Source organism: Apiotrichum porosum (assembly GCF_003942205.1).
Source record: "Apiotrichum porosum strain DSM 27194 chromosome Unknown scaffold_12, whole genome shotgun sequence".
Taxonomy (NCBI): domain Eukaryota; kingdom Fungi; phylum Basidiomycota; class Tremellomycetes; order Trichosporonales; family Trichosporonaceae; genus Apiotrichum; species Apiotrichum porosum.
The window spans coordinates 674,895-699,100 of NW_021167119.1; the positions used below are offsets into that span (position 1 = coordinate 674,895).

Sequence of the window (24,206 nt, forward strand, 5' to 3'; positions counted from 1 at the left end):
ATGCTTTGCTCTCCCTATTATTTGGTTCCCTTTGTTTGGTTCTCGGATTTTGGTCATGTTTTCTCCGTCTTTTCTTCCCACCCTTCCTTCCTTCCCTCCTTCCTCTTCGTCTACCATGTTTCATACTTTCCTAATACCACACACCTCTGTCAAGAGAGATTTCGTCTTGTACAGAAGCATGGCTTATCGTCTCTGATGGGCCCATACTGTATTAAACGTGCGCTCATTTTTAGCATTCCAGGTTGTAATTTGTGAATGTTTCTTCCCTCTGCCGTCATATTCATTCCGCCACAGACATGTGGCCCGTCTTCAGCGCCCTCGCCGCTCTGTCCTACCTCCCCCCCTCCCCCTACCCCTAACGACGCAAGCTCAAGCCTAAAGGTCCATCTCTGATGCGGGTTGGCGAAGACCCGTTCGGGACCCCTCTACCCAATGGCTTCAAGCTGCTCTTCACGTTCAGCAATGGCAGAGCGCCGCAACGAGCCGGTGACAACATCAAGCGCCAATCGAAGTTCAGCTGGAAGGCAACACCCCGAGCAAGAAGAAGGTCGTCCACTGCGCGCCAAGCGACGACAAGGACAACGACGAGGACAGGAGCGGCAAGCAGGTCACGCTGTATATTCGCCAGGTCAAGCTCTCTCCTCCACAGCTGTACGCAGAGCTGCTGACGATGCGCAAGCGCCATCCCGGTGAGTAACTAACGATCAATGAGTCTCCGGCCTGTTTTACAGCGTTGTATGCTGCGATTGAGGCTATCCAGATTGTCTACTACGACCTGATACTTACTGTAGGCACGGCCCCAAAGGTCGAAGTCATGCTCGAGGCCGCTCAAGTTCACGTTGAGGCCAAGACCGAGGTTGTCTGGATCAGATATGCTGGCGTCACCACCGACGAGATTGAGAAGCGCATCTCCTCGACCGTGTCCGAGGTGCGGACCTTCTATGCCAACTTCATGGGCTTGGAGGAGATGCAGGGCAAAACGATCGAGGTCTACAAGCTGGACAGTATGTGTTTGGTGTTTGAAAAGGTCGCAGCTGACGGCCCAGTTGGCGACCTTCGCGTGGCAAGCTCCTTCGAGTACCGCGCTCGCTACGATCTCCAAGGCGCCGAGCGAATCCTCATCTCCACCCTCGCCCCCCTCAGCCTCAACTCGGCTCGGGGCGGCTTCCACCACTGGCCCGCAAGCGCCATCCTCCCGGAGGCCACCCCGCTCCGTCACAGCGACGTTGTTTCCCAAACTGGCGAGATCAACAAGCGCATCGACGAAGTGTGGGACGAAGCGGCCCACGAGTGGGCCAAGTACAACGAGGCCAACAATGCTCCAGTGGTCCACGACAACGCCCTCGAGACAGCTCGCCAAACGTCTGACATCCGCCAGACGTACGCAAATGGACTCGTGCCCTGTGTCCGCATCCAGAAGGATGTTACCCGGGAGGAGCACCAGCGCGAGGGAGGAGCAGACGTTGCCCTCGACTTCCACTCACCGTTGGCCGGCCCTGGTCCTGCACTGGCGGTCTGCCTCAAGCTGCTTGCTCACGGTGCCCCTCCTGCGGACACACTGTCCACCGAGGCCATTCTCGAGATCTTGGGACCCATGATTGATTTCTGGACAATCTGCCTCATCCACCGCGATATTCTGCTGGCCTTCGTCTTCTTCGTCTGGTACCTCCGCACTGTCTCGCCCATGGTGTTGGATGTCGCCTCCGCCAAAGTCTCGTACCTGGTCGCGATCGACAAGATGCACACCGTCGGCCGTGACGCAGAGGGTAAGCTGACATGTGGCATCCTCGATGGTGACAAGTGGAACGACCTGATCCCCACTGGGTGGATTTGCTGGATCGGCCAGATCATCGTGGTGCGCCTCTCCGAGTGGGAATCTGCGCTGGCCGTCCTGTCGGTGAGTTCAGTAACTTGAGATAACAGCACTGACCCGCAGTCTCACATGGGCAGAGCGCGGTACAACCCCATGCTCGAGACTACCACCATCAAGCTGCAAGGTGTCGCCGAAGCTCTGGTTCAGGTCTGCTCAAACGTCTGCCTTGACTTCGGTGCTGCCCACGGCCGTCGGCCAAACCATGAGGACCTCAAGGACATTCGCCTCCAGATTCTCGAGGACAACGCGCAGCTCATCAAGCTTCGCGATGAGTACCAGAAGGTCTTCCAGGATCGCAACAAGGCACTCTGCAACCGAATCGCAGTCGGCACTGCGCGTCGTCAGGATATTGATGCTGGCGTAGAGCTGGATGAGCTCTATCTCGAGTTGGGCGAGACAGGTCACGCGAAAACCGCCAAGCTCAGCACGGCGTACTCGACCACCATCAACCCCACCCCCGATGGTGATCGCTGGTCAGAAGAGCGCGAGGCCCAGTTCAAGGTCGCCCCGTCCGAAGACCAGGAGCGCATTGCCTGTGGTGTGCCACGTCACATGATGAGGCACCCATGCAGACCAGCACACGTTGGCGACGACGACGAGGCATGGAGGGTCTTCTTCCACTCCCTGAGGAAAGGTGTGGACATTGCGCGCGCTGCCGCTCAGCCTCGCGGCGACTCGCACTGGACAAACCAGCTCTCCGAAGAGGCCCGCAAAGCGCTGGCCGAGCGCCGAAAGTCCCGCCGCCCCGGCACACCCCACTTTCCGTCCTCGACCAACCCGCTGGACGCTCTGCAAGTTCAGGCAACCGAGAGTACCTTTGTCGACAACGATATCGACAGATTTGTCCTGTTGAAGTGCTCTGCGTGTGATGGCGAGGCCGTTGTGTGCCAGTCCTCGTCGTGGCGACACACATGCCCCAAAGGTGACGGGATCGTGCCGCAAGGGCCTCATCACCAAGCGCTGGACCTACGCTTTTGAGGCCTTTGGCTCCCGAGCTTTTCGGCGACGGCGACGACTGGGACGTGGAGGTTGTCATGACCGCTACCTTGTGGCCGCACCTGCGTGCCGGTGGTGACCTCGAGTCTCTCGGCTTTGCCCAGCTCACTCCCGACACGGATCTCGACTTCGCTATTGTCGTCGGGCCGAACAGCTCAGACAGCTGGCTCGCCCGTAATGCCATTGCCGCCCTCGCTTACCACACCCCCGGCAAGCTGGACACGTACGACCAGACGACATGGCACGACACATCCCTCACCCCTTCCTTGTGGCTATGAAGGGGGGTCAGCATTTGGACGAGCGGCGCTGCCGCAATATGTACCGGCTGGGCGTACATCGGCATCACTCCCGCCCCTGTCCACCATTGTGCGGACAGCGACGGCAACGCCCTCAAGACCAAAAGCGGCAACCAAACGACAGGCAAAGGTGACATTCTCACCGGTCGTTTCATAGAGTCCTTCACTGAGCTCCCGATCGGCATGAAGCTGCACCTTTGCTTGGACTGCGCACTTTAGGCGCGTCCTGACCGCCTCGGCACGACGCTCGTGACTTAGCGCCGCCAGTGCCAGCAACCCGAGCACCACCAGTACGACCACAACAACGACTGCAACGACGACGAATACGACTACTCTGGAAGTCTGGAAGCTCGGCCTCGGGGTCCCGCTCGGCCTGTTCAGCTACAAGGAACCAGGCAATTCCATTACTCTCTATGCTCGCGAGATTCAGTTCACTCCCCAACAGCTCAAAGCCGTGGTGCTCAGGTTTCGCATGTTCCATGCCGGTTAGTAATGCTCAGCGAGTCTCTCTGCTAGAGGCTGCGGCTCGCATCGACATTGGGTGTGACAACCAAATGCTTACTGTAGGTCACGTTCCTCAGCTTGAGGTTCTGCTGCATGCCATCGGGCTGCACATTACGGCGGGTACTCAGCACCTCTGGATTCGCTACGTCGGCCAGACCTCCGGCAAGCTCGAGGTGCGAATGGCCCAGGCAGCCACGGAGGAACAGACCTGCTTCGGCCACTTTATCAGCTTGCTGGCCCCTGGCCACAAGCTGAAAGTCTACACGCTCGACCGTAAGTGTCTAAAAGAAATGCAGCTGATATCTCAGTTGGATATGTTCCTCCTCCGACAGGCCAGATCGACTACCGTACCCGGTATGATCTTCAGGGCGCTGAGCGTATGCTCATTTTGGTCTTCGCCCCGTTGTCTCTCAACTCGGCTCGTGGTGGTCTCCACCATTGCCTTCGGCCAAGATTCTCCCGGACGGCACCCCTCTGCGTCACTGTGACGCAGACTCGCCTGTGGCCGACCTGAACGGCCGTATTGAGGACCACTGGGACAAAAAGTCGACACCACTTTGGGCGGCATTCAATCAGAAGAATGACGCTAAGGTGATCGACGAGAATGCGCTGGCTACGGTCAAAGCCAACTCTATGGTCAGGCAGACCTATGCTGGTGGATACGTGTCCAGTGTCCGAATCCAGAAGGGTCCGACTGCTGAGGAGCACAACCGCGTCGCTGGGGCTGAAGTAGCCCTTGATTTCCACTCGACGACGGCGGGCCCAGAACCTGTGGCGGCAGTGAGGCTGAAGCTCCACGCCAATGCAGCACCACCCGCCAGCGAGCTCTCTCAGTCGGAGATCAGGGACACCTTGGGCCCCATTATCAACTTCTGGACGTCGTGCTTGACACACGTCGAGGTTTGGGCTGCATTTGTCATGTTGGCTACCTACCTCCAGATTGTCAAGCCGATGGTCATTGACGTGGCCTCGGCACAGGTGCTGTCTGATCGGTATGGACAAGCTCCATACCGTGACAGACAAAACCGACCCTCAAGACATCCTTTCAGGTGGAGTACTAGGGGGACAGAAGTGGGAAGCGCTCACCCCACCTGGCTGGATCTCTTGGATCGGCCAGGTGGTGATCGTTAGGTTGACGCCGACTGAGTGGTCGCTGGCAGTAATGTCGGTGAGTTCCAACAACGTGGACGTGGGTAGCAGCACTGACCCGCAGTCACACATGGGCCGGGTCAAGTACGACCCCCTGCTCGAGACGCTCATTATCACTCTGCAAGGTATCGCTGACGCGATTACTCAGCGGAGAGAAAATGCCTGCCTAGGTTTTGCGGCTGCTAACGGCAAGCGGCCCGAGAAGGCTGATCTCAGGACAATTCTCGGCAAGCTTGTCGAGGATAATGCTGAGCTCTTCGCCCGTCGTGACGCGTGTCAAAAGAAGCTCGCGGACCGTTGTGAGTGGCTCTGGAGGCGGCGTTTGATCTCTGCTGCGCGTCGAAAGGAGCTGGCCATTGGCGTTGAGCTGGCTGACATCGCAGAGTCGCTGGACGCCGCCGCTGACAAGACAGCGCGACTGCGAGTGATGCGCGCCCCAACCGTCACTGACCACCACGGGACGACAACGTCGACACCCGTCCATTATGCGTTATTGGAATTAGTGGCCGGTCGGTTCTGGGTGGTCGGCGACCCACCCTCCGAGGGGCCGCGGGCTCGGCCTTCACCCACCGCCGCGACGCACGACGCGGACCGTGTCGACGTGTCTACAGGCCGTGTGTGAGTTGCCCGGCGACGGTGCGGGCACCGGGCATGACAGCATGCGGTCGTTCTGTGCGCGACCTCACCGGTATTGAAAGCTTCGGCCAACTGCCAGTTAGACTAATGCTACAGCTGTTTCTGAGTCGCCGAGGCAATATCAACGGCGGTGCTGTCACCGGATCACCCGCTTCCTTGAGACATCCTTCACAGAGCTGCCGATCAACATGAAGGTTGCACTTTGGTACCGACACTTCAAGCATCCTGCCCACTTAGGTGAGTCTGCTCTTCACTTACAAAGCCAATGGCGGCACGCCATCGCTGCCGCCCGCCGAGCCGGCGAGGTCGTCATTCATTGAAGCGCCGCGTGCCGCGCATTCCAGTCGAGTACCGAGCGCACCGACTGTGTGCCGAGCAGGGCCTTGCGGAGCGGCTGCAGCCGCTGCAGAGTCTCGTGCTGAGAAGGAAATGTGCCACGTGAATGCTACCAGGCGCCTGTAATGCATTACATGCCTGTGACACGGTGGTGCTGTTGTATGGTGGTATGGTGAGGTGAGGAGGCGCAGGCGTTGAGCGCGTTGACATCAGAGTGCACACGCGCAACATGAGTTGAAACAGACAGCCATGACTGTACTTACATGGATACCGACACTGTCAAGCGGAGACCATCCCGTCAAGAACAGGAAACAGGGGCAGGTGCAGGGTGCGGGGGGAGTGTGAGACGCATAAGTAGAGGTGTGCGTGCCATTCAAGCTCTCGATATAGCACCAGCCAGCGCACCAGTGGCCAGCGGCCAACGTCGAGCTGGGAACAACGCTCCTTCGAACGGGAAAATGGCCAGTAGAGCTGTAGCACGGTCAGTGGCTAGCCGCGCCAGCAAACCTGATTTTGTCTTGCGACATGGAGTTTGCGTAGCCTGCCTTTAAAGATGAGATGAACTGACGAGCAACATGACAATTAGAGGAGACACGGACCATGAGATGGTAACAAAGGCACGGACGAGCCACGGTGAATCTGTGCGGCTGACACCACAACGGCCCGGTTCAGATCCGAGAGGCCTCGTTGCAAGCGCCGCCCACCCGCCAAGCCCCCCGCCCGCCTTTCCAGTGCGCGCTGGAAGTCACTTGCATTCCAACCTGCTTCTGCCACACATGGGACGCACGATGCAATGTCTGTGGTCAGTAGCTTGTATGAGCCCTCCGCCGCCCCGGGCCGAAGGACAGCAAAATGCGTGAAATGAATCAGAAAGTGACGTCGCGAGCGGTGCGGCACCGCCTTCTGGCTTCCTCTCCAGTGGTTGTTGCCCTGACTGACCGCACGCCCACCTGCAACGGTCTCCTGCATTCCCACTCGCAGCACTCGTCTTGTCAACACCCACATTCCCACCTCGCCATCACCCCCATCCATCTCTTCCCAGTGCATTGCTCGTGGACATCCCCGTCGCCAGTCACACCGTCGTCCCGTCAATCTCTGGTCACGCGCATCGCAGACCACACCCCCATTTTCGCCGCGACCCCGGGCGTGTCACATCAAAGTCACCGGCTCGGCCGTCGGACCTGACAACAGCCTCACCGTCGCACGGAACACATCGCGAGCCCACCTCTATCCCGTTTGCACATTGCACATCCCATCTCCACCTCTGTGTCGCCCATCCACCTAGGCGTCTCCACTACCGCCCTCCACCCGGCATCACACGATGCCAGACCCCGGCCAAATCCCCGCCGTCGTCCTGGTCCTAGCGTCGACGGTCGTCCTGGCCCTTGTTGTCTTCAACGTCCCGCTCCTCAAGAGCTTGTACTTCTTCAAGGGCGAATTCTCCAGTGGCGGATATGAGGGCACCTTAACACTGGGTACGATGGGCTATTGTCTATCGACAAACTCATCCTGTGTAGGACCCCAAATTGGTTACAGCCTTGGTGAGTGAAGCAGAGCGAACAGTGACAGCGCTAGCAACATGTGGCTGACGCGCCTCGCTTGCAGACCTCAACACACTCCTCGGCGTGTCTCTGTTCAACATCCCCTCGGCCGTGTCCAAGTGGATGAGCTACACCCTCGTTCTCCACATTGTCGCCCTCGTCCTCGTCTTCATTGGCCTTCTCGCTGGTCTCCTCGACATGATCCCTGGCTTTGGCATGATGTGCTTCCCTACGTGCTTCACATCCATGGGAGCCGGTGTCACCCTCATTGCGCTGATTTTCGACCTGGCCATGTTCTACATTCTCAAGGCCCGCGTGGACGCCGTGTCTGGCGCGTCGGCAACCATCGGTCCAGCCGTGTGGATGACACTAGCCGCATGGTTGCTGGCGTGTTTCGCCGGCTGCATGTGGGGCATGGGCCGCTGCTGCTGCGGCCAGTACTCGAGCGCGAACCGCAACCGCAGGCGCGACCGCGACCGCGAGGTTGCAGATGCCGAGCACGACATGCGTCTGGGTGCTATCCGCGACGAGCAGCGCCGTCTCAAGGAAATGAGTAAGGAGCCAGAGCGGATGCCTCTTACCCAAGGAGAAGAAGACAAGTATCTCTACGAAGAGGCTCCAGCCCTCGGCCGTAACGGCAGCGTCCTCCAGGGCGTGGGCGTCGGCTATGGTCGTCGTGACAAGAACGACAGCTATGGCTACGCCGGCGGCGCTCAGCGCCAACCGTCAGTCAACTCGCACCTGACCGCGCCAGGTGCGGCCGGTGTCGGTGCAGGTGGCGCAGGTGTTGCCGCAGGTCACAACAACTATGTTGACCCGTATGCCTACGACCCCAACCAGCTCGAGACCTATGACGAAGGGTATGGCCAGCAGCAACAAAACTACGGCCAGCCTCAGCAGTACGGGCAGCAGAATCACTGTGAATATATTTGACTTTGCTTTCGCGCTGCGCTGACGTCCACAGACAACGACCCGTATGCGAACAACCCCGACCCGTACCAGCAGAGCTACGCGGCCGACCCGTACGGCCAGCAGCAGCAAGCTCAAGGCTACAACCAGTACTCGCAGCCCACGTACCCGCCCGCAGCGTCTGCAGCTGCTGTCGCCGGCGGCGTGGCTGGCACCCGCGGCGGACACAATAACGATTATTACACGGGTGCGACATCCAATGAGTCGCACGGGTACGCTGACCCGGGGCCGCGCGTAGCCCATGCAGAGCCTTATGGATACGAAGACGATGGCCTCGGCGCCATTGGTCGTGCGGCAGCGTCCGCCTCTGGCGAGCGTCAATACACGGGCCACCAGGGCTTTGGTCTCGCATCCCCGCCCCCGACCAGCCCGCCGGCGGCCGCTCTCAGCGTCAACACTGCCCCAGCCATCCACACTCCCACGCCCCAACATCTCATCTGCCACAACCCTTCGACTATCCTCTCGTCTCCCGTGTCCGAATACACAAGCGACCCTTCCAACAGCATGTACTCGACGGACGGCAACCGGCCGCCAAGCTACGGACAGGTCGCCTCGGGCAACACGTACGTTCAGCCCACAGAAAAGGGTCGCCCTGTTTAGTAGTGCTTTGCAGCGGTTCTTGGTGCCCGAGATCGTTTGTACTGTATGTAGGTAGATATGATATGCACGCTCTCATAACGGACAATGCGAGACTGTCGAGGCGACAACGGCCGCATGTGGTGAAAGGGCAGATGAGCGCGTTTGTCACTCGACACTACGCATCTGTAGACCGTCTGACCATCTACATACATGTCGTGGTCGAGACCGCGTCAGCCTATCCTTGATCTCTCATGTTACGCCACAAGGGATCAGATATTAGAGGTGAATGGCACTGCGCACTGCCATGGCTGGCTCGTGTCACCGTCGCTGCTGCGACCTCTCGCAAACTCTCAGGACCGATCAATCAGTCACCTAGCCTCCACGCCCACAGTGGAGATTGTTAGGATCCCGGATACAGTCGCGCGTGGTCGCAGTTTTATACCTTGATGGGAGCGTGACCATGGCACAGGACAATCCGCCACGAAATGTGTCAGAACACCATCACAACAGGCAACGACAGCGGCACCGAGTAGGGGGGATACATCATACATCTATCCGAGGGAGGGCGTGTACATGGTAATGATGCTGCTAGACGACATGGGAAAAGAGAGCACTTGAGGCGAGAGGGTATATCGCAGGCCGAATATTAAGTGGTGATGTGTTTTCGGCCTACGACTGTTGCGCCCCCTCGCCTCGACCGCGAGCGAACCCCCTCTGCGCTGGGATAGCGCAGCACGCGCTGCAGACACAGGACGCAAGCGCACACCGGCACAGGACTGGGTACTGGCGCAGCCGCACGCGTTACGCAAGCGCTTTGGGGGCACTGCGCGCCGCCGCCGACGCCGGCGCTTACTCGACCTTCTTGAAGTACTGGCTGGTGACGGCCTGGCCGGTCACGAGGGTGAGGACGGTCTCGCCGGCCTTGAGGTACGACTCGGTGAAGGAGCGGATGGACGACTCGGGGATGAGCTCGGTCTGGGGACTGTAGACGAGTGGCAAAAGTGGCAAATGGTAGGGCCCCAGTGATCAGCTACTGTTTCGTTGCAATCTTCCCTCTGCCGCACACGAGAGCACAGGAAGAGGGTGTCAACTCACGCAAAGCCGGTGGTCTTCTTGACGCCAGCCAGGATGGTGGAGACGGCGAGGGCGTCAAAGCCGTAGTGAATGAGGCGTCCGAACATACCCATTGGATTGTGTGCGTGGAGGAGGGAGGAGAAGATGAAGGACGATGGTTGCTCGCTCGCTTGACCTCTCTCTTGTCGTGTCGTCTCTGTCTCTCTCGGCACTCGTCGGGGGAACGCGTCCTTCAGCCGGCAAACCCGTGTCACACACACACAAATTGGTCCCGCTCAACCTCCCACGTGACGTTACGTAAAACACCACGCCACTCACATTCCCTCCCCACACCCCTCTCTCGCTTCCTTTGCGGGGTAATGATTGCATCGCCTCTCCGCCACAGCATGTGTTGGCGTTCTCAACACTCTCAACCACCCCGGGTATACTCTCTCCAGTGCTGTATATAACCCCCTTTCACGATGGACCTCAAGGCTGCCATCCTCCGAGGTCCCCTCAGGCGAGCACGACGTTCACCAATGGAGGAGGAACCTCCCCCACCATACTCACCGCGAGCGGCACCGCCAGACGCGCCGCCGCCGACAGCACCGCGTCTGCAACTGCAACGTCCGTCCATCTCGGGGCCCTCGGCCTCTGAACCAATTGCGATCCCTTCAAGCCCACGGGACGCTTACTCGGATGCCGTCGCCACACAAGCGCGCTCATCGCGTGCACTGCCTGACGTCCCCCGCCGCTCCGTCGGCCGCTCCCTGTCCCCAAGAGGTTCTCCATTGGCAACCCCGGCATACGTGCGAGCCCTGTGCTCACCGCAGCCCCAGGGCCCCGCATCCCTCGCCACTCTGCCACTCGATCTTCTCCATCACATCTTGGCCCTCACCCTCGACCCACTGGCTACACCAGAGCACTACCTCTTTGACGTGGAAATTGAGCGGCTGGCACGGATCGCCGGTCTGTTCAAACTGCGTGCCGTTGACCGGCGGTTCTTCCTCAGTGAGCTGGGAGTCTTGTCCACCACCTGACCTCTTCAGTTGCAACTGCTGTCCTCCGTGACAAGCTTCTGCCCACGTACAGGTCTCTGTTGGCACCGGGAGCGAGCTCGGACCCATCGCCACCAGGTGACGGCGAGGACCCATCCGTTGGCTCCGTCTTTGCGCGCAGGACGCGCGAGGCCGCCGTGCTCGACCGCTTCATCGCACTACGCATTGGCGAAGACTGGCGTAAAGCCGAGAGCGAGCTGTGTGAAGACTTGGGTCTAGAGACGGAGATCTTTTCTGGTTTGCAGGTGCGTTTTTCTTGTGTCCACACGCCCGTGTTAGTTGCATTAACACGCCCCTCAGCCCGCCGCCCGCATGGAAGACCTCCTCCTCACCCTCCCCGCCTACCTCATCACGCCCACAGCCCCACCAAAGGGCGAGCTCTACCTCGCCCTCCCTCTCCCACACCCACACCTCGCCATCAACGTGTCCCCGCTCTGGGCGCAGCTGTGGATCCACTACCAGCCAGTGTTTGAGCCCGTCGCCCCCGGCAAGCGCGTGCGACGTATCCTCGCTCTGGAAGTGAGGAGGGGCAGGACGAGCGAGGATACTGTCCAAAGACTCAAGAATGGTCTTGACGCCATTCGCATGGGCAGGCTGGACTGGGGCCAGAAGGTCGAGAATTGAGCTGGGAGACCGGAAGTTGTATTTCTCATCCTTTCATGTAGCTCTGACTTCGGCTTCAAGGCCAATATTAACACCGTGATGACCGGATCGGCTGACAACACTTCTGACTTGTTACTTTGCTGACGCGTTCTGCCGTGAGGACGGATCATCCCCGACCTTCTGCCCGTCGGCTGATCTGCAGTGGCTCTTGGTCCACTCTGTGGATGAGTGGGATGGCCATGTCTGGCTGCTCTGGGGCACCTGGTACGTCGTCACTGTCAGTGGGAGAAACCAGAGGGGCATGTGACCATGGAGATGGAAATGCTCTCGAGATGACCTGTATGGGCCAGGAACTGGGTTGTGTGTGCGAGCGTGGCACCTGATCAAGAAGGGGCGCCCGTCCATGCTTCTGTCGCCTTCCTCGCTCCCCCCTACTCACACGCCTTCCAATCCTCCCATCATGCACTCTTACGCAACGCTCATCTCTCAGCTATAAGAGGTACAACCTAACAACAACTGTTTCCCCCAGACACACCACTTGCACAATGCCGCATCGCCGCGCAAGTCCCACCATCGGCGACCTTGGGTTGACACTGAGGAGTACGCGCAAGCTGCACCACGCCCTCGCTGACCTATAGACGCGGTCCAGTACTACACGAAGCTCCATGAAGGCGTCCTCACCAAGCTCAAGCGCCACATGGGCGTGTGGCTCACCATCGCCGTCGAACTCCAGGCCTCTACGACGTGGACCCGCAGTGCCGTGGTCGCCGAAGAGCAAGGCAAGACGTTCTGGCTCAACCCGGCCCTGCTTGATGGAGAAGAGTCGCGCCTGCTTTTGGCCATTCCCAAGTTGGACAAGTTCGCCACCCCTGACATTATGAAGAAGATCGACGAAGCCAAAGCGACGTACGATGCAATGGAAAAGAAGATGGCGAGCGGTGCACCCCCGGTGGATGAGGACGAGGAGGATGACAATAACCTCGACGAGTTGTTTGTTCGCCTTCTAAACAACGAGGAAGACCATGCTGAGGCCATGGACCTTGACGAGTCGGACGGCGAGGTCACGGCCAACCCCGACGACCACGCGTCAACCTCCTTTTCCCGCCACGAGCAGAAAACCGACACCGAGGATGACTCTCCCCTCGGCAACATGATGTATGGTCACGACTGGCTCATCCAGGAAGGCCTGCTCGTCCAACAGGGCGAGGACGTGACTACATTCGAGTACATGCTTCGCTGCAAGGAGACGTGGGAGGAGCTCAAGATGACTGTGGCGGCATGCCAGATAGAGATTACGCGACTCAAGAAGCCGGTCACCGTTGTTGATGGTGATGACGAAACCCTTGATGATGATGATGACGACGACGGGGACATTGTTTTTGTCGGCGCCTTGGCCTTAACGAACCAGGTTGCTGCGCTGTCTGTCGAGTCCGAGGAGAAGTCTGGCACGAGTTGCAAGTGTTGACCTTACTCTTCTGATACGACGTAGACGCAGTCGTGTTCTGTCTTCCAAGGGTGTATATACTCCATGAGTCTGTGTCCGCCTATGCATACAATCTGGACGCGCGAGGACGGAAGCCTCATTCTCGAGATGGACCTGCATGGGCAAGGAACTGGGTTGTGTATGCGAGCGTGCCACCAGAGCAAGGGGCACCCGTGCATGCTTCTGTTGCCTTCCTCGTCCCCGAATCCTACACTCCTTCCTTCCTTCCTTCCTTCCTTCCATCCTCTCATCTATCATAGACTCTTCCACACAACACTGACCTCTGAGCTATCAGAGCCACAACCTAACAACAACTCACCCACCGTACACGCGCTACGCACTCCGCAATGCCGCATCGCCACCACGCAGGTCCCGCCGTCAACCACCTAGGTCTCAAGATGAAGAGTACGCCCAAACGGCATCACACATAGGGGGTACTGATCCATAGACGCGGTTTCATACTATACCAGGGTCCATGAAGGCCCTCTCGCCAAGCTCATGCGTCAGTTGATCCCCTGGGTCAACACGGCCGCCGAACTCCAGGCCTCTACGGCATGGAGCCGCAAGGCTGCGACAGCCGAGGAGCAGGTCAAGGCGTTCCTGCTCAACCCCGCCATGGTCGACGGTCAAGACTCTAGGCTGTTCACTGCTATCCCCCAGTTAGAGAAGCTGACTGGCCGTGAGATCTCGGCGGGCATCATTGCTGCCAAAGCCAAGTACCACTCGCTCGAGAAACAGGTTACGAGCGGCGTTCGCGTGGAGACATCGGGCAAGGAGGATGATGGACGCGACAATGATCTCGACGAACTGTTTACCAACCTCTTCAACAACACCAAGGACGTTACCAAGTTCATGGACCTCGACCACTCCGACGACGAGGACGACGAGGACGACAAGAACGCGGTCGCCTCGGACAACCACGCTTCAACACCCTTTGCCAGCACTGAGGGCGCCAACGATCTATGTGGCGACTCTCCCGCAGGCGATACACTCTACGGTGCCGATAACATCCTCCAGGAATCCCTCCTCGTGCAACAGCGTGACGAGGTGCTTGCGCTCGAGTACCTCCTCGACTGCAAGCAGACTTGGGAGGCCTTCAAGATGACTGTTGACGCTTGCGAGCTGGAGGTTGAGCTCCTGAAGCAAGTGGGAGATGTGGATGACGAATATGACGAGGACATTGCCGTTATCGACCCCATGGCCCTTGTCGACGAGGTTGTTGGGGCGATGATCAAGCGCACGAGAAAATAAACAGTCGCACGTTCAGGTGACCTTGGCTGTTCGAGACCGCCCAGCCTGTGCACCCGTTCTGTTGGCCATAGTTGTTTGAGACACCTTAGCATCAGTTACTATCGTATGTATTACAAGCGTGTATGTACTCCATGAGCGTGTGGTGCCCGCCTGTGCAGATGTTCTGACTGGGTTGGGTGGTGAGAACACATCGCAAGTCGAGAGTAGAGTGCCACTCGAAAAACATATCCGTGTCATTTCCCCCGCCACCCCGCGCGTATCACTCGGGCCTCCGCTTGCGGGGGTGGTGCTGGCAACCGTACGAGTTGACGGCGACCCGGCGTCTCGTGCCCACCATCGCCCTATCCACCATGACCATCTCCGCCCCCGTTCTCGACAAGGCCGACCCCAAGTCTGAGAAGTGCGTCACCACCGTGGAGTGTGTTCCGAGCGCGCTGGCTGGAATGAGCTTCTATCCAGCCAGCCAGCCAGCGCGCACCTTTCGGAACCTCCACTTTCCGGCCTACGTTCCACAACCTTCGGCTGACACGTTACATCCAGGCTCTACCCGTTCCACCTCCCCTTCACTGAGGACTGGAGCGAGCAGAAGGAGCTCTTCGGTAGCGGTACCATGATGCTCGCTGGTTCCGGCATGTTCATGCGCAACCCGCTGTGAGTAGTGTTTCGTGGATGTGGACGAGCTTGGTCCGGCGGGATTCGGCCCGACATGGACAAGAAGGTGCTGGCATAGACGGATCGCTCTGTACCCAGCACTAAACTCACTTGTCCTTGGTGTTGGATACTCGCTGTAGAGCTACGTGGCATTAGACCTCGCGAGCTGTGGAAGGCCGCTACTCCCCAACCCACTGTCGCCCTTTGCTGACGTCTTCAGCATCGTCTGGACCTCGATGATCATGGCCGTTCAGGCGTTCGTCACCCAGGAGCCTCTCCGTCGCAAGGAGGATGCCAGCTCGCCTCTCGCTATGCTTGGGTAAGTGACACATTTCCTCATCCACCGGTTGCTTGTATGCGCAATGTCGTATGCCGCCAACTGTGGTACTGTGACGTACACGTCTGCCACGAACCACACATAACGACTGCGTTCTCCTGGTCACACTCGGCTGTACGAGCCACAAGCTTTACGCTCAGTGCGACTCGTGGGCGTGCCAGCTCCCAGCTGCCAGCCGCAGCTGCATGCTCCACGGCTCATGCTCTGGTTGGCCTCGAACTCCGGTTCCGTGGCGGCGCCGGCGGCGTCCTACACCCTCATCCCCTCACCCTGTCCTGCGTCTTGTCGTCTTCTTTGTTCTGTTCCCCAAACTGACATTGCCTACAGTATGGCCGCGTCCGGTATGATCGCGACCTCGATGGGCAAGGTTCTCCTTGCTCCCGAGGCCCAGGGTGCTGCCGCTGCCGCTGCTGAGGCGACCATTTCGGCCGTCACTGGCGCTTAGACGCAAAGGACTGGAGTCCTTTGTTTTTCATTTCTTTCCCGATTATCGAGTCCGGATGGGTCACCGAGGTTCAGTTCATCACATTACGGTATGCAGGGTAATGGTTGTATCAGTGCGTCCACGAGGAGGTCGTTGAGGAAGCGGTGTCGTGAGAAGGAGGTCTAGCACGCCAAAAAAAAAACGGCACAGTCGAGAACGACGCCAAGGTGCAAGGTGCCGCCCACAGTGCTCCAGCCACCGCACATCGCTTCGGGGCTTCGCACAAAACGCACTGACCGTCACTGATCGCACTGACCATGCCTGCTTCTCACCGCGATCACCAAACATTACCCGTCTCTCTTTTCTCTCTTCACCACACGGGCCGCTCCCCAACGCAACCATGACTGTTCCCTTGAACAGCAGCTATTACTCTCCACCCGACATTGTCATCAACGGCAAGCAGCAGCCCCAGCCGCAAGTCTTTGAACAACATACCGACCAGCCTGGTCCGTCGTCCTCTACGCCTGCGCCTGCGCATCCCCAGCTTGGCTATAACGAACCGCCCACAAACACCTCCCCCATCCCCACCCCCACCACCACCAGCACCAGCACCACCCAGCCGCAGCCCCAGGCTCACAGCATCACCATTCAAGCTCGTGACGGCCAGCTGCCCCAAATCTACGTCATGTCCAAGCCAGAGCCCGCGCCAGTTGCTGCGCCGCCTGCGGTCGCTGCGCCCCTTCCCCTTCCCCCGCCTCCTCCCCCGCCGCCAGCTGCGCACCGTCGCCCACACCCGCTCCTCTGGGTGACGCTCGCCATCAGTGTGCTCGCGCTCGTCCTGGGCGTGCCCAAGGGCAGCATTCCGACGTTTACAGGTCGGCACCGTGCTCTCCGGGTGAGTAGATGGGGGTGGCCGAGGGCGTGGTTCATGGCGTTCTCAGGACAATGCAGTTGCTGCGAGGGGAAGGGAAGGGAGTGACTTGCGGCCCCCGGCCGGCCAGCGCTCCATCTGTCCTGGTCCATGGCCATGTCCTTGTCCATTTCAACCTTGAGCTGACCACTCTACACAGGCGCAAGAACTCCTCGTGCAAGAACGCCTGACGCTCCTCTCGCAGCTGTCGTCCTTCCTCCCGCCGCCCCTTGCCGCCCTCCTCTCCCCAACCAACGCCAACGGCGCGCGGTCGATCGACGTCGACCTCGAGCTCATCCGCCTCGGCACGGGCCTGCAGCTGTGGAACGCCGGCGACGCCCACGGCCGCTGGTGGACGCTCGAGGAGCTGGGCGACGGTGCTGCCGTCGTGCGCTCGGCCGGCCACGTCGGCAGCGGAAGCAGCGATGGCGCCGGCACCGTGGGCGACAAGGAAGTGTGGGTCCTGCGCGAGGGCGACGACAAGAACCCGCTCCTCTCCGCGCTCACCGCAAGCCTGATGGCGCGCGAGCGCGTGGCCGGCGACCTGGACCGGTGCCGCGCCAGCATCGTGCCGTGCGTGTGCCCCGCGGCGCCGCTCACCGTCGCTGCCTCGACCGTCACTGGCAAGGCCGGCGACGCCGACGACGACGTCAAGAGCGACTGGAAGGCGTGGGAGAAGGAGAGGCAGCGCCGCGAGGAGGCAGCCGAGGACCGCCGGCGGATCCTCCGCGAGCGCGAGGCCGAGGTCGAGGAGCGCGAAAGGGACGTGGCGCGCCGTGAGGCGTGGGTCGTGGACGCTATGCGGTGAGTTTGGTTTCTGATCGAGCCGTAAACTGACATGTCTTCAGCAAGCTCAGTGACAGGACTCGGTCAGTTGCGTCGGCCATGCCATTCAGAGAACCCAACTGACGTCCCCCCCAGTGCCCAAGTCGGCGAGATGACCCTCGAGGACCTCATCACCGAGCGTCTCAAGGCGTACCAGCGCGAACTGGCCCAGCGCGAGGCCGTCTGAGAGGGCGTGGCGTGCACAGTGTGGTGTTTGTATTCCTCCAGTCTACCATGACGGCCGGCCCCAGTCTCCCGGTCTCCCAGTCCCAGCACACGCGGCGGACAATCGCGGACAAATTATGGCTCCCTTGCTCCTCCCTCCCTCCCTCCCCATATGCAAACCTCGTGTCGTGCAGTCAACTTGCCGAGATAGCCCACCGGTTCGGGTACACACCTTGCAGCCTCGGCAAACCAACCACCTGTCTCAGGCCTCTCACAGGCCTCGCGCACCTCATCCATGGCTGTAGCCGCCGGCAACAGAGGCCGATGTCTGTAACCCGTTGCGCCGTTGCGCCGTTGCTGGACGTTTGTACGCGTGCCTCGCTCGTAGTGAGGTTTCCTCGCTGCTGGACCTAACCGCGGCCGCGGCCGGTGCCACAGACAGAGCCAGCCCGTATTACACTCTGCCGGTGACGCATTTGTCAAGACGTCAGTGTCGCGTATAGTATATCGCCCCTATCCTGTGCGCGGCTGCTACACTAAAACAGGCGTTAACATGAAATGCTATACAGCTGGTCCTCAGCGTTGACTCTAAAAACGGAAAATTGAAAGGGAGGTGGTGGGAGGGAGGGGAAATGATTGGTCGTGTACGGTGGGTGAGAGGGTGGTGGTGGGTGTTTTGGGGTCGTGTAAGAGGGAGTGGTATGAGCAGAAGAGGCAGGCGGGCGACGACGGTATGTGGGGTTGGGAGTCGGGTGGAGTGTTCTGGCGAGTAGAGTATAGGGGCAGAGAGGTGACGGCGCCGAACAAAAGAACGGCTGCAGATCACGTCTGCGCGTCTCCGACCCGAGGGTCCGCATTAAATGGGTCCGCCATGGCCTAGCTCGCCGAGCTCGTGGTGAGGGAGCTGCTTGTGCTCGTGCTTGTGCTCGTGCTTCGGCGGTTCCGCTGGCGCTCGTCGCTCGTCTTGAGGGCCTTGATAGTGGCGTTGGACTGGGCCGAGTCCTTGCGATTCAAGTTGGCCTTGCGCCTTGCGTGGGCCAACGCGTCGTCGCCGTCTGCGTACTCGTCTGGATCCAGCGCATTTGGCAGTCCCTCTCGCGCGCCGGCGTCTGGGACCTTGTCGATGGGCGACTGGAGGCGGCTGTCGTAGCCTGACTTGACGCGGTTGTTGGACGTCTCCTCTCGGATTTCGGCGCGCAGGTCCTCGAGCTCCCACCAGTTCAGGTAGCTGAACACAATGTTGCGTCGCCACAGCGTGCTGCCTGGCAGCGTCTTGTCAAATGGACCGAGGAACGCGTGCGCGTGGAGGTGTGCATGGGGAGACCTGGGGTCGGCTGACGTCGTCGTGTCAGTTGTCTCATTGTCCTTTGTTTTCGGAACATCTCTTGGATGGCTGTGTACCCCCGGGGATGGAAAGTACACCGCAATGTCTTTTACTCACCTGGCATTCCGTTGACAAAGCCGACACGCACGTCCTTTGCAGTGAAGCGCCGCTCTGCTTCTGAGCCCGACGAAGCGTGGCGGGCGAGAAGCAGGCGGTGAGCCGTGTTCACCATGTGAGAAAGAAGGGGAACGTCATAGGGACCCTGTTTTGCGCGCCTCCCGTCAGCAATTTGCAGGGATCCAGATAGCTTGGTCGTTGTAACATACCAGGTCGTACACGTTGGTGAGGTGTCGGTTGATGACAATGATAAGGTGACGGCCGCTTGGACAGAGAGCCTCCTTGCCCTCGGCAGGATAGACTGTGATGGCGTCGTCGCGGTAGATGATGCGGTGGCCCGAGACGAGCGTCTCGGTTTGGGGCAGCCGCAGTGGCCTCAATGTGGGCGAGGAAGGGAACGGCTTGTTGGAGGGGCCGGCGCGATAGAGGTCGGGTGTTGGCGAACGAGCTGGTGATGGAAGGGACACGGCTGTACCAACGGGGGACGACGGCACGTACGGCGCCGAGGGCAGGAACTGGGCGCCGGCACTGGCGACGTATCCACAGAGCACGCAGCCTGGGTGGTGGTTGGCCGCCGCAGCTGGTGGCGAGAGGGGCGATCCGTGAACCCCAAGGAGTGGAGAGTGCGAGGACGAGGCCTTGCGGACGGCGCTCTGGTGGTGCGGAGGTGTCATTTGCTGAGTGTGGAACGTTGACACGATTGGCGAGTGTGGAGCTGCCAGGCGGCCGTTGACCGTCGGCGACGTAGCGGCCACACTAGTCATGGTGACAGAGGGTGGGCTCTTTTTAGCAGATGAGGGATTTGCTGTGCGTGCGCGCGGGGGGGTCAAGATGTGGTTGTGGATGAGATGGTGGTTGTGGTTGTTGCAAGCGCGGAGGTGTGGCCAGGTGTGTGTGTGTGAAGAATCGACGACACGCTGTGTGTGTGTGTGTGGTGAACGAGGAACAGCCGGGACACTGAGAGAGAGTGCAACCCAGGGGTTTTCGGGTCTGGACACTGCGGGCGGCGGCGCAGCACCTTGGGAGGCGCGTCAAAAGTGGCGTGCAAACGGGGAGTCCAAGCGGGCCGGGGGCCTCTGGGTCGTTGGGTCGTTGGGTCGTTGGAGCTTTGCAAGGATGATGCACAACGACGGGCTGCCAGACGCTGGTGGCTGTATGTATGTGCAGGATAGAGGCAGACAGAGAGAGATGGACAATAGATGTATAGATGGCGACGAGATGGGGCAAGCTAGCGGCCGGGTGGAGAGAGAGCGCCAGACGACAAAGGGTGCGGGGAAGGGACCGTTCAGAGCGATCAGAGCGCACACCAGAGGGCTAGACGGCCAGACGCCGGAGGGATGGATTTGGACTGTGACTTTGGCTTGGCTCTCGGGGCCAACCAGGCTGCAAATGAGCCCGCGCGCAGTAGAGTACACTCCTCTCCTCTCGCCTTGTATGGCCCGTTGCAGCATATGGGCTCTCTCTGGATCTCTGGATCTCTCCCGACCTCGTTCCCCCGCCCACCCTGGTGCACCCTGCTCCCCTGGGATCGACCCGGCCGCCCGCCCGCCGCCGCCGTGTGTCTGCTGCATTATGTGTGTCCTGTTGTCACAGCCGTCGGCTTGTAGCAACGCTGCTGCCAATGCCCCGCCCACGCACACACTGCAGCTGTAAAGCACATCATCTCTCTCGCAGCGGAGAGTCTTGGCGCGCACCATGCTTCCCCTTGACTCCGCCTGCATTCACGAGCCTGGGCTCTCTCCTCCCCCTTCGTCCTCAACCCACAGCCCATTTTGGCTTTCATACCAGGGCAGGTCCATAAACATCGCCCCTGGAAATCACGTGATGTGGCCGTTGTCGGTCGCCATGCACTGCACATACGTCGCTCACAAGGCGATGAAAGACTGACGACGCCCCATGGCAGCAACGACAGTGCATTTGTGCATTTGTCACCATTAACACTGTATATGCCACAGATATCAACTGCTGCGAAAGATGGCCAACGTACTTACAGTGTCAACAGTAGAGGACAAAAGGGCACTTGCGCACAGGATAAGAGTATGAATAAATGAACGCGGGAGCAAGTGCCCTTTTTATTAGCGTGCCGTGGGGGGGGCAGACCGGGTGGAGAGAGGTGGCAAAAGGGTGCGAGCGAGCAGCGTTGGCACCCACCTTACCATTTTGTGTTTCAACTCACGATCTAATACCGAGCCATATCGTTGCAGTGGCCCTGTGTAAGTGACCTTCGCCTGGACTTGTAAAAGTGTCGGACCGTTTTGGCAGAGATCAAGAGATCTGATGACGGCAGCAGTCGCCGCCACATTTTGTCTCAGCACATGCCGATCTCCGACGATCCACACAGATAACACAATAGGGGGAGAGATGACAAGCCCACGCATGACCCAACCGTAAAAGCCCTCTATGCCTGTCCGAGGCAGCCTCATGAGCTCCATCCCTACCTGCAGCTATCTGCAGCGTCCTTGGCAACTCTTTTTGCTCATCCGCAGCCCAGCGGATCAGCGGTGTCAGCAACTCGAAACAGGCCCGTTGTTAGCCGTTTGGCTGCGCCATGAGAGAGCGCGCGCGAAACGACGACTTTGGTCCCGCCTTTGCGGATTTGTTCCCGCCGCGCTCGAGAAACACACTGCGCCCACTCGGAGGGCCCATTGAGACCGCGATAGTGTGTTTTTCAACGTTCGACGACGTTAATTGCGCCCCCGTGTTTACTGGGGGGCAGACGGCTACGGTGGCTTTGCCAATTGCCGGGTCTTGGTCGCGCACAACCGGCACGCGGCATGACCCGGACTGCGTATGGATGTGGGTGTTGGCGCTCGCATAACCATGCGCCAACACGCTGTTTGCGAGCTCGGCTCGAGGCGGTTAGAGCGGGGCTACGGCGTGTGGGGTAGACAATGTGGAGTCCCGTTCCTGGGGTTGCGCATCTCCCATCCATCTCTCGGCCGCATACTGAGAGCCTGATACGCGCGCGCGCGCACACACTGACCCGTGACGGCGTACGGCGCCTCTCTGGTCTCTCGGCTTTCACAGCAGCTACCTATATAAATGATCTGGCCACCACGCGCGACGCTTTCTCAACTCCACTTCCCTCCTCCTCCTCCTCTCACTCCAAACCGCACCACTCACCACCACCACCCATCACAATGCCGCCCGCTCCAGCCTCCCGCGCGTCCATTGTGCGCCTCATGAACGCGACCGCCTCGATGGGTTGCCGTGGCTGCGGTCGTACTCACTCGTCTGCCCACTCGTGCGCTTCTGGCACACACAGCCACGGCCACACCCACGGCGCTCGCGGCATGGCCACCCCCGTCGACCTCCCCGGCCCAGACCAGAGCGAGGGTGACTATGCCTTTGAGGTGAGTTGTTTGGTCTACCCCCCTTACTCCTGCTCCCCATCGCAACGACGTTGCTCGACGCCTCTTGTGCCTCCCACACGGAATTCGGGTTCGGCTAAAATAAGCGAACCATCCATCCTCCATTGTCAACGATACAAGAGCTGACCACCACCGTTAGATGGCTGCCTCGACGCTCCGCTTCGGTACCGGTGTGACCCGCGAGGTCGGCATGGACATTACCAACATGCTTTCGCGTCTGCCTGCCGCCGAGCGCAACAAGAGCAAGATTGCCGTCTTCACTGACCCCAACATTGCCAAGCTTCCCGTCATGAAGACTGTCGAGCAGGCGCTCCAGAAGGAGGGACACAAGTTTGCCGTCTTCGACAAGATTGCGGTCGAGCCCACCGAGGACTCGTGGACTGAGGCTATCAAGTGGACTCGTGACAACGACGTCACCCACTTCCTCGCCGTCGGCGGTGGTTCGACCATGGACACTGCCAAGGCCGCCAACCTCCTCTCGTGCTACCCCGAGGCCGACATGTTCGACTTTATCAACGCTCCCGTCGGCAAGGGTACCCCCATCACCAAGCAGCTCAAGCCCCTCATTGCCGGTGAGTTGAGTTGGATATGGTTGCAGCGTTGGCGCGCGCCTGGTTGCCTCGGTCGATTCGGCCGGAGCCTGCCGCCGCGTACCCATGCCTCTTGCTCTCGTCCACCTGCATGTATACTGTAACTAACCTATCAAATAGTCCCCACCACTGCCGGTACTGGTTCGGAGACCACGGGTACTGCCATTCTTGACATTCCCTCGCGTCGCTTCAAGACCGGTATCGCCTCGCGCGCCCTGAAGCCCACTCTCGGCATTGTGGACACTCTCAACACTGCCACCTGCCCCCGTGAGGTCGCCGTCGCTGCCGGTCTCGATGTGCTCTTCCACTCGCTCGAGTCGTGGACTGCCGTTCCATACTACGAGCGTACCCCTCGCCCCGACAACCCGATCAAGCGTCCCGCTTACCAGGGCTCGAACCCCGTCTCGGACATCTTCTCCAAGTGGGCCCTTGAGCAGACCATCAAGTACCTCCCGCGTATCTTCAAGGACCCCACTGGTGACGAGGAGGCCCGCGCCCAGATGCTCCTGGCCGCCTCCACTGCCGGTATCGGTTTCGGTAACGCGGGTGTCCACCTCTGCCACGCCGGCTCGTACCCCATCTCGTCGCTCAACAAGGCGCGCCCCAAGGACCTCCAGTACCACCACCCTTCGTACAACCCCGACGTCCCCCTCATCCCCCACGGTGTCGCCGTCTCGCTGACCGCCCCCTCGGTGTTCCACTTCACCGCTCCCTCGTCGCCCGACCGTCACCGTCAGGCCTGTGCCATTTTCATGGGCAAGGAGCGCGCCCACGAGCTCGACAACGTCCGTGACGAGGACATTGGATCTGTCCTTCGCGAGGAGATCCAAAAGTTCCTCGACCTCGTCGCCGTCCCCCGCGGTCTCTCCAAGGTCGGCTACGCGACCTCGGACATTGAGACCCTCGCCAACGGCATGCTCCCCCAGCGCCGTGTCCTCGACCTCGCCCCGCGCCTCGTCAAGAACAACCAGGCCGAGGAGCTCGACCAGCTCCAGCACATCCTTGAGGGTGCCATGTCCTGGTAAACAGCCGAAAAAAGTGTCACTAGGCATTGGTGGTGGAGGTGCAGCATGACGAGAAAATAGCCTAAACAAAGATCGAGTGGTTGCGCAGTCGCCGTCCGTTTTCGCTGGTTGTTTTTGGCTGTTAGGAGGAAGGAAGAAGA

The 24,206-nt window shown here is 59.9% G+C and overlaps 10 protein-coding genes across 10 annotated transcripts; 8 read left to right on the forward strand and 2 right to left on the reverse strand.

Annotated features, from left to right (window-relative positions):
• Positions 1-462: 462 nt before the first annotated feature.
• Positions 463-5,223, forward strand: EHS24_002304 (uncharacterized protein; the record flags this gene model as incomplete). Its single annotated transcript, XM_028618045.1, has 13 exons — positions 463-486; positions 518-689; positions 732-1,004; positions 1,047-1,897; positions 1,937-2,727; positions 2,853-3,137; positions 3,424-3,650; positions 3,733-3,942; positions 3,978-4,046; positions 4,163-4,647; positions 4,739-4,837; positions 4,883-5,117; positions 5,204-5,223. 13 exons carry the CDS (start codon positions 463-465, stop codon positions 5,221-5,223), a joined length of 3,741 nt encoding a protein of 1,246 aa, XP_028473723.1.
• Positions 5,224-7,111: 1,888 nt separating this feature from the next.
• Positions 7,112-8,900, forward strand: EHS24_002305 (uncharacterized protein; the record flags this gene model as incomplete). Its single annotated transcript, XM_028618046.1, has 4 exons — positions 7,112-7,265; positions 7,308-7,331; positions 7,396-8,250; positions 8,296-8,900. The coding sequence occupies 4 exons, from the start codon at positions 7,112-7,114 to the stop codon at positions 8,898-8,900; spliced, it is 1,638 nt and encodes a 545-aa protein (XP_028473724.1).
• An 828-nt stretch (positions 8,901-9,728) lies between these two features.
• Positions 9,729-10,066, reverse strand: EHS24_002306 (uncharacterized protein; the record flags this gene model as incomplete). Its single annotated transcript, XM_028618047.1, has 2 exons — positions 9,729-9,861; positions 9,975-10,066. 2 exons carry the CDS (start codon positions 10,064-10,066, stop codon positions 9,729-9,731), a joined length of 225 nt encoding a protein of 74 aa, XP_028473725.1.
• Positions 10,067-10,414: 348 nt separating this feature from the next.
• On the forward strand, positions 10,415-11,614 carry EHS24_002307 (uncharacterized protein; the record flags this gene model as incomplete). Its single annotated transcript, XM_028618048.1, has 3 exons — positions 10,415-10,943; positions 10,982-11,235; positions 11,291-11,614. 3 exons carry the CDS (start codon positions 10,415-10,417, stop codon positions 11,612-11,614), a joined length of 1,107 nt encoding a protein of 368 aa, XP_028473726.1.
• Positions 11,615-12,138: 524 nt separating this feature from the next.
• On the forward strand, positions 12,139-13,058 carry EHS24_002308 (uncharacterized protein; the record flags this gene model as incomplete). The annotated part of the gene is made up of 2 exons (XM_028618049.1): positions 12,139-12,193; positions 12,232-13,058. 2 exons carry the CDS (start codon positions 12,139-12,141, stop codon positions 13,056-13,058), a joined length of 882 nt encoding a protein of 293 aa, XP_028473727.1.
• Positions 13,059-13,423: 365 nt separating this feature from the next.
• EHS24_002309 (uncharacterized protein) lies at positions 13,424-14,327 on the forward strand (the record flags this gene model as incomplete). The annotated part of the gene is made up of 2 exons (XM_028618050.1): positions 13,424-13,481; positions 13,525-14,327. The coding sequence occupies 2 exons, from the start codon at positions 13,424-13,426 to the stop codon at positions 14,325-14,327; spliced, it is 861 nt and encodes a 286-aa protein (XP_028473728.1).
• A 350-nt stretch (positions 14,328-14,677) lies between these two features.
• On the forward strand, positions 14,678-15,760 carry EHS24_002310 (uncharacterized protein; the record flags this gene model as incomplete). Its single annotated transcript, XM_028618051.1, has 4 exons — positions 14,678-14,727; positions 14,868-14,978; positions 15,199-15,297; positions 15,643-15,760. 4 exons carry the CDS (start codon positions 14,678-14,680, stop codon positions 15,758-15,760), a joined length of 378 nt encoding a protein of 125 aa, XP_028473729.1.
• A 379-nt stretch (positions 15,761-16,139) lies between these two features.
• EHS24_002311 (uncharacterized protein) lies at positions 16,140-17,661 on the forward strand (the record flags this gene model as incomplete). Its single annotated transcript, XM_028618052.1, has 4 exons — positions 16,140-16,634; positions 16,810-17,453; positions 17,498-17,518; positions 17,571-17,661. The coding sequence occupies 4 exons, from the start codon at positions 16,140-16,142 to the stop codon at positions 17,659-17,661; spliced, it is 1,251 nt and encodes a 416-aa protein (XP_028473730.1).
• Positions 17,662-18,515: 854 nt separating this feature from the next.
• Positions 18,516-19,844, reverse strand: EHS24_002312 (uncharacterized protein; the record flags this gene model as incomplete). The annotated part of the gene is made up of 3 exons (XM_028618053.1): positions 18,516-18,973; positions 19,081-19,225; positions 19,290-19,844. 3 exons carry the CDS (start codon positions 19,842-19,844, stop codon positions 18,516-18,518), a joined length of 1,158 nt encoding a protein of 385 aa, XP_028473731.1.
• A 2,529-nt stretch (positions 19,845-22,373) lies between these two features.
• On the forward strand, positions 22,374-24,066 carry EHS24_002313 (uncharacterized protein; the record flags this gene model as incomplete). The annotated part of the gene is made up of 3 exons (XM_028618054.1): positions 22,374-22,433; positions 22,591-23,023; positions 23,162-24,066. 3 exons carry the CDS (start codon positions 22,374-22,376, stop codon positions 24,064-24,066), a joined length of 1,398 nt encoding a protein of 465 aa, XP_028473732.1.
• Between the last annotated feature and the right edge of the window lie 140 nt (positions 24,067-24,206).